Raw genomic sequence first — 11,355 nt, 5'->3', positions numbered from 1 at the left:
CCTCGTGTCCCCGCACCATATCCCCCTCCCGACCAAGATCGCCGCCCTCGTTTGCCGACGCCCTTTGCCGCGACCGGAGGCCCCTTGTCCTCACCGTCCTCGTTCGGCGCCGCCGCGGGCGACTTAAGGGGAAAGGCGGCGATATGAAGAATCTGAAGCTTGTGACCAGGATCGTGCAGGAGCTCCAGCTCCATCTCGACGGCGAGACCCTTGTCGTATCCGCCATCGACGCCGAGCGCCACCGTGCCTTCTTCGTCTCCTCCGCCAACTTCCTCTATTCCGTTAATCTCCTCGCCTCCACCCAGGTACGGATCCTCAACTCATGAATTCCATTTCATTCTATTGCGACTGCCGGTTCCTGCTTAAATTTTGGGAAGTGTTTACACTTCAAATCACCTCTAGCCTACCCCAACTTGTTTGGGACTAAAGGCTTTGTTGTTGCTTTTGTTTACACTTCAAATAGAGTTCATATTCAATTGACCATGGTAATGCTACACTAGTTCATTAGTATATTTCATTTTAAAAAACTCGTCAGTATGTATGAAAAGATCTTTCAATAGAAATGTGTTTGTATGTTGAGAGCATGTATTCCTGTCTTATTGATTGCCATACTTTCTTTTCCACAGCAACCTCTGCAATGGAGTAAAACCACTCTAGATTCAGATGTGGAGGAGGTTCTTCTTGAGCCTGGAGATTTCATAGTTGCCATGGATTATCTAATGGAGAAGGAGTCTCTACTCCTTGGTTCAGCGGACGGGTGTCTCTTATTGTATAATGTGGAGGAAAGAACAACCGAAGTTGTAGGAAGATTGGAGGGTGGTGTCAAGACCATTGCATCTAGTCCTGATGGTGCCCTTCTCTCTGTAACAACCGGATTGGGGCAACTGCTCGTCATGACACATGATTGGGAAGTGCTGTTTGAGACTTCTATTGACCCTCAAGTAAGTTTTGTATCTCTGATCTAACTAAAGATATGGTATATTCAGTGTTATTATAATGGATGCAGGGATTGGACCCAGTAGAGCAATGTGGTGTGGTTTTTTAGTGTGTTTGTTTTAGTAGGTCTCATGGTAGAATGGTGTTAGTTGGGGAAACATATTGCAAGAGGATTTTCTAGTGCCAGATCCCAGTGCCCTTTCAAGTCTTAAAACACACTGCATTTAATTCATTACTGTTAGAACACATCTCATGTTGATCTGCATGGAGTAGGAGTGTAGTATATATTATCTACTGCTTAAATTTTAGTCATTGCATGTTGCTACGATGAATGTTATAATATATATAAAAAAGTGATTTTATGTCTTCTCCATTCTAACATGATTGTTCCCAGAGTGCTTCTGCATGCGAGATCAATAGTTCTGATGGTCAGATCCAAAGTTGTGTCTCTTGGAGGGGCGATGGAAAACATTTTGCTACCCTTGGGGGCTTTGATGGTAACCCCAAAAGGCTTACTATTTGGGAACGTGAATCTGGAAAGGTTCATTCTTCTTCAGACACGAAGAATTTCATGGGACAATCACTAGACTGGATGCCGAGCGGAGCAAAGGTTGTCACTGCCCATGACAGGAGAACAGAGGGAAAGTGCCCTCTCATTGTCTTCTATGAGAAGAATGGCTTAGAAAGAAGCCACTTTTCTATTGAAGAACCAACAGAGGTTGTCATCCAAGCATTAAAATGGAACTGCAACTCTGAACTCCTAGCTGCCCTAGTTTCTTGTGGCCAGTATGATGTTATTAAAATATGGTCCTGCAGCAACAATCACTGGTATTTGAAACAAGAACTGCGCTACACAAAGAAAGAGGGGGTGAAGTTCTCTTGGGACCCGACAAAACCGCTGCATCTCATTTGTTGGACACTGGGAGGTGAGGTCATTGCGCACAGTTTTGCATGGACTACTGCTGTCAGTGAAACTTCAGTTGCATTAGTTATTGATGGCCCTCGTATCCTTATAACTCCGCTCCATTTGGGCCTCATGCCACCCCCTATGTCTCTGTTCTATCTTGCATTTCCTTGTACCGTGAATGAGGTTTGTTTTGTATCCAAGAACTCAAAGAACCATTTGACTGCTTATCTTTCAAATGGCAGCTTATGTGTTGTGGAACTTCCGGCAGCAGATAAATGGGAAGAGTTTGAAGGCAATGGGATAACTGTTGACCCTTGCCATTGTGACTTCAGTTTGAATAACTCTATGCACCTCACATGGATAGATACACGTACCTTAATTGGTATCTGTCGCTGCAGTGATTACTGTTCTTCAACACCTATGAAGTCCAGTGAAGCTGGTAACTTAGAAGAAAAACATGATTCGCTGTTCTCTGTCAATGAGATTAAACTTGTATGTTCTGAAGACTGTTTGCCAGGTTCAGTGAGTTCATCTGGTTGGCAAGCTAGAGTATCAAAGAGAATGCCTCTGGAGGGTCCTGTTATTGGAGTCTCCCGAAACCCAGCAAAAGGAGGTTCAGCCTTTATCCAGTTAAGTGGAGGAAAGATTGTTGAATACTGTTCAGAGTTGAGAATGACTGCACCTATACAAAGCGGTGAACTTTGTCCTGATTATGATTTTCCAACATCATGTCCTTCAATGACTGCCGTTCCATGCCATGAAAATGGTGTGGTTCGAACCCTTCTGCTTGGACTTGATGACAGCAGTAAGCTGCACCTGGGCAAAAGGTTATTGAGCAACAACTGCAGCAGCTTCACATTCTATTCCAGTTCTTATGGAGCTACTGAGCAGGTTGTGACCCACTTGCTTGTGACTACTAAGCAGGATCTTTTGTTCATTGTGGACATCAATGAGATTTTCCTAAAAAACGGCCAAGTGACAATTGATAGCCATGTTAACAACCATCCTCGAGCAAAGCCAAGCAAAGAGCATATCACTGTTTGGGAAAAAGGAGCAAAATTGATTGGTGTTCTCCATGGTGATGAAGCGGCTGTCATAATTCAAACAACCCGTGGTAACTTAGAGTGTATGTACCCTAGAAAGCTGGTCCTTGTTGCAATTGTTCAGGCACTGGTCCAGAGGCGTTTCAAAGATGCAATGGACATGGTAAGACGCCATCGAATAGATTTCAATATGTTGGTTGATTATTGTGGATGGAAAGCTTTTATCAAGTCAGCAGCAGATTTTGTTAAAGAAGTCAATAACCTTAGCCACATCACTGAATTTGTTTGCTCAATTAAGAATGAGAATGTCAGCTGCAAATTGTATGAGGCGTACATATCATTCCCTGAGCAGTGCTCGAGCTCAATGGATAGTGAAAATCTGCATGGCGTCTTGTCAGAGAACAAAGTAACATCTGTACTGATGGCAATCAGAAAAGCCCTTGAGGAACAAATAGAAGAAAGCTCATCAAGAGAACTGTGCATACTGACCACTTTGGCGCGTAGCGAACCTCCATTGTTGGAAGAAGCATTGAATAGAATTAAAGTCATTCGAGAACTGGAACTTCATGGGGTTGATGATGGCCGACGGAAGCTTTACCCATCTGCTGAAGAGTCTTTGAAGCACTTGCTTTGGTTAACAGAACCAGAAGCTGTTTTTAATGCTGCTTTGGGACTGTATGATCTGAATCTTGCTGCTATAGTTGCTTTAAATTCCCAAAAAGATCCAAAGGAGTTCCTTCCTTTTCTTAAGGGTCTTGAATGCCTACCTCCTGCTATTATGAGGTACACAATAGATTTGAAACTTGCAAGATATGAGAGTGCTCTCAGAAACATTGTGTCTGCTGGTAATGAGTATCATGCGGACTGCATGGAACTCCTTAATTCTAACCCTCAGCTGTTTCCACTGGGCCTCCAGTTATTTAGTGACCCAGATAAAAGACATCAAATTCTTGAGGCATGGGGTGACCATCTTTTTGAAGAGAAATGCTTTGGAGAAGCTGCAGTAACTTATCAATGCTGCTCATCATATCAGAAATCTTTGAAAGCTTATCATGCCTGTGGGGACTGGAGAGGTGTGTTCACTGTTACAGGCCTTCTGAAGTTCACAAAGGAAGAAATTCTTCAACTAGCACAGGAGCTATGTGATGAGTTCCAAGCACTCGGGAAGCCAGGAGATGCCGCCAAGATCGCACTGGAGTATTGTTCAGATGTTGATAGAGGTGTAGGCTGCTACATCATGGCAAGAGAATGGGAAGAGGCTCTTAGAGTGGCTTATATGCACAGCAGGCAGGATCTTGTTGATACTGTTAAAGATGCAGCTCTGGAGTGCGCTGCATTGCTGATATCTGAGTATCAGGAAGGATTGCTGAAGGTGGGTAAATATCTAGCACGCTACGTGGCTGTGCGGCAGAGGAGATTATCTCTCGCGGCTAAACTACAGTCAGAGGACCGATTTATGGATGTCGAAGACGACAACATTTCAGAAGTCAGCTCTAGCTTCAGCGAAATGAGTGCATACACGACGAGGTTTGTTATTCTGCTGTTTTAAGTTCCCAAGTCCTTGTGCTTAATGTTCCAATTTCATCTTCCTTATTTAATGTGATTTCCAAATGTTGTGTGGACAGGTCAACAAAGGAATCGAGCGCTTCTGTCATATCTAGCAGCGCCAGCAAGTCACGAGGGTCAAGGCGTCAAAAGAAAGCTGGCAAGATACGAGCTGGAAGGTAGGTGACTTGGTTTTTTTTCCGGTTATCAGATTATTGCACTCGAAGCTCCGTTTTGTACTGTTTCCGCTTGTTTGTCTGTTTATCTTGTCGACTCACTAGAAGCACTGTTTCTGCAGTCCTGGGGAGGAGATGGCACTTGTGGAGCATCTCAAGGGGATGTCTCTGGCCACTGGTGCGCAAAAAGAGCTTAGAAGCCTGCTTGTGGTTCTAACACAGCTGGGAAAAGAAGATATCGCCCGTCAGGTGCAGCTGGCTGGAGATAATTTTGAGGTATCGCAGATGGCCGCAGTGAAGCTGGCGGAGGATACAATGTCTACCGACAAGATGGACGAGAATGCGCATACCCTTGAGCATTACACGAAAATGCTGAGAGCACATCAGCCTGTCGCTGGTGAAACCTCCTGGCGAATCAATGCTCTGTCGCCGCCTTGACTGGTATGCCCTCCACTTCCCTGATTGCAAGTTTGCAACTCCATTTTGGAATGAAATAGTACTGGTACTTGGAACGGATCAACAACGGCGGTGTGATTTTTGAAATATTGCTTCAGGTTTGCCGGCGTGTTGCTGTTGGGACCCGGGAGGTTGGCCAGGGCAGCGCTTCTGGTGCCCAATTGCTGCGTTGATGTTTGCAGTACAGCATGTCTCTGTCTGGCGGATCGTTACGTCCAACATGTTTCAGCAATTTTGTAGTTGTATCATGTATCGGGCGGATCGTTACGTCCCAACATGTTTCAGCAATTTTGTAGTTGTATCATGTATCGTGGATATCAAAGTTCATGCCATCGGTCCATCACAAGTATAGTGGTCTATTTGTTTGTGTACCAACAGTTGATTATTTTTGGCGGAAATGAAGCATGTCATGAATATTGCTGAAATGTAATACAGTACATTTCAATACGTAGTAAATGCTGATGTATTTTCACGGGGGTATTCACATATGCTACTTCTCTTAAGGTACATCAGCACGTAGTAAATGCTGATATATTTTCACGGTGGTATTCACATATTCCTTCCGTCTTTGGAAAAGTGTACTTTGTTGGAGGGTTAAACTATTTCAAAGTTTACATGCAAATAAACTATCTCAAAGTTTAACCGAGTTTATACAAAAATATATCAATGTTTGTGAAACCAAATAGGTATATGATGAAAATATATTTTATCATGAATATAACGCTATTAATTTTTCTTTTGTATGATAATATGTGTCTTGTTTATATCATAAGGATCATAGTACGAGTCACGTACGCGATCGAAAATACTCTGAAGTCTGAACTTGACACCTCCTCTGGCGCCACCATAGTAGTCACCAAAGGAAAAATGATGATCACCTCCTCACCCAAACTCGACACGGCTCCATTGCTGGTATGCAGCTTTGCAGATCTCTAATGGCTCGCCAAAGGTGATACCATTAACGTTAATCGAATCAGACCATGGCAACACCCCATCAAACTCTACTAATTTGATGGCATAAATGTTGGTGTATTATTGTATAAATACAATTAAATATTAAAAAAAGTTTGACTTCTCAACAAAATTAAAAGTACACTCTTTTAAGGATGGAGGGAGTATGCTACTTCCCACAATATAAGATTATTTTTCAAACTATGTTATCACATATGCTACTCCTTGCATCCCACAATATAAGATCTTTTCAAACTAACATAGCTTGAGAAACAATCTTATATTATGGGACGGAGGAAGTACTTCTTATGTCATTGATCTTATGCAAAAGATTGTGCAGGTGTAATCTTTTTTTCTTTTCCTTTTGTCTTTTATGTTTGACCGAGTCACTTAGATGTGCAATAACTAGACAAACCCATCAAAGGATACCAATAAACAAGCGTTCGGTGCAAACAACGGGCAAGTCACAGCAATACAATCACATATATGGAACACAACAGAATAAAATTATTGGCGTACAATACAAAGTAATCGATATGTGGTATTGCAACTACACCCTGAACAAGAGAAAAGTTCAACAGGCCCACAAGGGAATCCTCTGTTTTAAGTTCTTTGGCATCACTGTAACAATGAGACTATTCAGCTGTAGGAAACAACATGAGCAGTTTTCTGCCATATCCGCACTTGTTGACCCACAAGGTGATGTAACTATGTATCCACAACTGGCAAAGCTGCCTCGGTAAAACAGTGTACAAGCGCCCCCCAACGTTCTCCCTAAATCTGCGCCCAATGGAGGCCTCATCCATCTCCAAGTATTTCAAGCCATTCATCGCTTCGAGAACATTCCTTGCGTTAATGAGGAAAAATCGTACTCTTTGCCTGATTGAGAGGGCAGGGTAGAAGAGGTAGGGGTGGATGCGCTCTTGTTAGCACCTGCGGTTGTGGACCCATTTGCTGGCATGCTGCACACCCACAGATGGCATCAGAAAACAAAATGTAAAATCTGTTTTCATATCTAGTACTCCCTTCGTCTAAAAATAAGTGTCTTAACTTTAGTACAATTTTATACTAAAGCTGGTACAAAGTTGAGACACTTACTTCAGGACGGAGGGAGTATTGCTGAAGTAGCAACAAACCTATAAAGATAACAAAACTTACCCGGGCGAACCAAAACCGAAGTTCCCAGAAAAGAAGTCCTGATTGTTGTTCCCAGCCTGCCGAACAGTAGACCAGAGAGAGAGATGAAACAATCAATATAACTAACATTCGAATGCACGTATCTAAATATTATCCACAAGTCGTCACCTTGGCGACACCATTTTGTGGTGCTGCTGCTGGAATAGATGCAGGGTTCTGATAACCTAGATTAGGCCAGCTATGGGAAGGCAAGCTTCCATTAGGGGCATTAGAACCATTAGCATTTAGCACACTGGCATTCCCGGGAACCATTTGGGGTGCATTCCCCGGAACCATTTGGGGTGCATTTCCAGATTTAAGAGCAGCCATCAGTAAAGCTTGTTGCTGGGTCATAAAAGCAAGCTGCTGCTGATGGATAGCAAATGGTGATACCATATTCGACTGCAAAAAAACAAGTATTTCTTTAGGTAGAGCCTACATGTGCTCTTGTGGTCAGAGCCATTTCAAATAAACATATAAGTAGTGCGAGGAGTGCTTGTGCTGACCTTCTCAAACAGACTCATGATATCTGTCTGTGGGTTTGATTTGGAAGCAACTGGAGCTGAAGACGCTGCCACAGCTGGCGAGTCTTTAAATAAGTCTTCGATTCCCGTTGTAGACTGGGCCTTACTTTCTACTGGCTTAGCAGTATCCTTTTTCTCGGAGTTAGGTGCTGGTTCTGCAGCTGAATAATTTTAATATCCATGAGGAATGCAAAACAAATTGACATGGCAATCCAAAAACATGGTATCTCCACTAAGTGTACAAAATAAACATGATGCAGTGCTCGTGACAAGAGAATAGTTTCTCATTCAAAATATTACTCGTAAGAGCTTACACTGGAAGCCATCCCAAGCATTATCGTCGTTGGAAGATGACACTGGTTCTTTCTCAGTTGTTCCGTCCATCGATAACATGTTAAAGAGGTCAATGGCATAGTCAACTTTAGGAGGGGGTGCAACCGATGGCTGATGAACTTTTGGGGGTGTCACATCAACTTTAGCAGGAGATTTTGCTGGCTGAGGAGGCGAAGCAACCTTGGGAACTGGTAGTTCTGCTTTTGGCTGAGGTGATGCCTATATTCCAGATCAAAAATCAAGGTTATCAGCAGAAGAAAATTTTGTTCAATAGGATACAGTGAATAAAAAAAAAACTAAGCAGAGACCCCGAGATTACTTAAAGTAGATGTGATCAAATGCATATAACAAACCCTATATAAGAGCTTACAGGTCTTTCTTCATTTAAGATTACATATTTAGACGGTTGATATTAGTTAAGAAACTTGCAACAGATAATAACCCAGATTTTTTTAAACATGCATAGTAACAAGAATTTTGCAACATGAATTGTTAACATTTCATCATTAGAAAAAAAAATACAAGGGCCATCAAGGCCAGGTGCCAACGAATTAATAGTTGCATACTAAAAGCTTGTGGTAGTACAAAAGAGTTACCTGCGTGTGCATCCTAGAAGCCACTGGAACAGTTCTTTTCGTAGCAGCTGGTGAAACACGGTGTTGCTCAAATGAAGGTTTTTGAGCGTGCCCACCCCTGTTAGCATGACTGGCCTGAGATCCAGAGCTCTTCTCATCTCGAGCACTAGAGGGCAGTTTTGATGTTCCATTCCTCGGTATCCACCTCTTGTCCTCGTATCTATATTTCAGACATGGTGTTACTTACATTATTTGAAAAGTACAGAGAACACGTTACACTAGATAGAAAGAGCAGGAATAATCATACTTTGCACGGATGAAGTTCTCTATCCCAACCCTGTCATAATTAGGGGGCAGCTCTGCTTCCCAATAGCCATTTGCCTTTTCATTTCCCATTGCTGCAAGAACATGAATACAATTATCGTGTCAAGTGAAATCATAGTTTTGTTAACGAAAATTTGCATTTAGAAACTCCAGGAGAGAGTAATCCATACATTGAATAAATGCAACTTGCTCTGGCAACCATGTATCCAGAGTAGCAGACCTTACCTGCATCAGGAAGAAATGTTTTGTAAGAATGAAAAAAAATTAATGCTGCCTAATCTCTTAAATGTACATAATACAGTAGACAAGATGAAAGGAAGAAAACATATGATGTAAAGAATTGAATTCTCTCCTGGTAAGTACACTTGGTTTCTGCTCAACAAAATTGTACTGAAATGCCACAAGACCAAAGTAAAGGAAATAATAACCTAAAGAAACATAAGCATATTAATGCTCAAAATCAAAGAAAAAAGAGAATGGCCTACAAAATGTGGTATGATGGGGCTAAGCTAATCCACTGAAACTGAGTTGTAGCACATGATGACCACTTTATTGGGTTGTATTATGATACATTTACATCAACTCCATTTACCTATTAGCAGGCAATGAGTTTAAAACGTTTGATAAAGAACCCTTAGCATGCTCAGATTGTCCTGAAAGTTCTTCACCTCAAGCCAGACATCACCATTGTGGCTTCTACTAAGTTTTGTCGGAACAACTCAATGAAGGACAAAGCTTTTCCAGCGAGGGTGGAGTCGGAAAAACGATGCAAATGATTAGTCACTGACCTTTGATATGTGTACCCCAAGGCTTCTATGAATTCCAGAACACTGCATGCATACGAAGATCCCAAGATTGACACTTGCCCATCGAGGACCCCTGCAGCATGGGCAAAGTGTTAGCAATTGTTGAGTAGAACAAGAATTGTGAGCGTAAGTGTTGATCCACAACGAATGCATAGAAATGGAACTCAAAGCATCTGCACGTGTGAATGGAGATAGAGGGAAAAGACTAGCCTAAAAGGTAACTATAACTGATGTCATTTCAACATCTTTCTCCACAGATTGCAGTTGTCACATGTCTAGATACAAGCACTAATGATACATCCACGTGATAAATCTATTCCCGCGTGCATAATAAAGGCCAAAGTTAAAATATTAAATCTTGAAACACAAGGTAAGGCATAAAATAACTACTATAGCATTAACTGTATAACATAACACAGATCAGCAAATGGAACTGACCACTGAAATGTCCAATTCATGAATCAAACAGCTGCCTACCAAAATAGGTCATGTCAAATCTATCGGTAACATAAATTTTGTCCGACCCATCAATAGATACGTTAAAAACAACCAATTGCATAGGACCACTCACTTTGACTTGCAGTCTGCACATTCTCTGTTCTCCGGCAACCGCAGAAGGCCTTCCAATATCTGGAAATAAATGTAGACGAAGAATGGCAATGGGTCATAAACGCTATGCGACAAACGTGAGTAACATGCATAACAGAAGAGTGTGATTGCAACATAACAAGCACATATGCTGTCGCTTCCTTTTGGCTCACGTGACATCAAAGATAGCCGGTGAGATTGATAGACGGTGAGATTGCTTACACAATGTTATAACCCTTCTGTTCCACGATATACGCTCCGCAAATATAGGAGGCACAAAATTGAAGTGGTATTTGATTGGAATCTACGTCATGCTTGCCCTTATTCGGCACCGTAGACATACTAACATATTAGAGTACTACTGCACCGTAGACATACATAATAGAATGCTCCTACTCTATCGAACGGGAGGGTATTACTCAATGTTTTGTGCCCCAAGGTATATGAGCAGCAGATACTATGAAGCAGCGTATGAGCAAGCATTGCGCCTTCTCTGTAATCCCACCCAGGAGACAGAAATCCGTAACGGGGCGATGAAATCTACAATCAAACTGCCGAATGGCGATTCCCATCTGTCAACTGACTTGGACGAGGCCGTCTGACGGAGCTACCTAACGCAAAACCAGCAACCGCGTCCCGTTCCTCGATATCCCAGTCATCGGAGCGCGGCGAAGCGAAGCTCGGATCTGCTCCTTGTCAGGAATCGCAAAATCGATTGCAGATCCACGCCGGCGCGGATCCCGAAACCCGCCTGAAAAGAGGAGCTGCGCGTCCCGTCGGCTCTCTTTTGATTCCCGGTCCATTCGAAGCAGCGGCGTGTGGCTCCGATCTAATGATGGTGGTGTCGAGAGGGGGAGGGGGAAACAGTGGCGACGAGACGGACCTTCTTGTGCCTGGCGTTGAGCTCCTTGGAGACGGAGGCCTTCTCGTTCATGGCTGATCGCCGGATCCTCCGACCGGGAGGGGGATCGCAGGGATTCGGGCTCAGGCTCCCCCCCTCTCTCTCCTCCCTGTT

The 11,355-nt window shown here is 42.9% G+C and overlaps 2 protein-coding genes across 2 annotated transcripts; one reads left to right on the top strand and one right to left on the bottom strand.

Moving 5' to 3' along the window:
* Positions 1–20: 20 nt before the first annotated feature.
* Positions 21–5,549, top strand: LOC123044539 (elongator complex protein 1; the record flags this gene model as incomplete). The annotated part of the gene is given in 6 exon segments (XM_044467301.1): positions 21–305; positions 627–941; positions 1,331–4,413; positions 4,512–4,610; positions 4,730–5,048; positions 5,162–5,549. Coding segments are annotated over 5 exon segments (3,975 nt in total). The 3' UTR covers positions 5,046–5,048; positions 5,162–5,549.
* A 950-nt stretch (positions 5,550–6,499) lies between these two features.
* On the bottom strand, positions 6,500–11,323 carry LOC123044538 (ADP-ribosylation factor GTPase-activating protein AGD5; the record flags this gene model as incomplete). The annotated part of the gene is given in 11 exon segments (XM_044467300.1): positions 6,500–6,976; positions 7,173–7,228; positions 7,320–7,592; positions 7,697–7,875; positions 8,029–8,266; positions 8,644–8,842; positions 8,930–9,020; positions 9,117–9,171; positions 9,735–9,825; positions 10,324–10,382; positions 11,224–11,323. Coding segments are annotated over 11 exon segments (1,428 nt in total). The 3' UTR covers positions 6,500–6,840.
* Positions 11,324–11,355: the final 32 nt, after the last annotated feature.

Source organism: Triticum aestivum, chromosome 2B, assembly GCF_018294505.1.
Source record: "Triticum aestivum cultivar Chinese Spring chromosome 2B, IWGSC CS RefSeq v2.1, whole genome shotgun sequence".
Classification (NCBI taxonomy): Eukaryota; Viridiplantae; Streptophyta; class Magnoliopsida; order Poales; family Poaceae; genus Triticum; species Triticum aestivum.
This window is presented reverse-complemented; position numbering and strand designations above follow the sequence as displayed.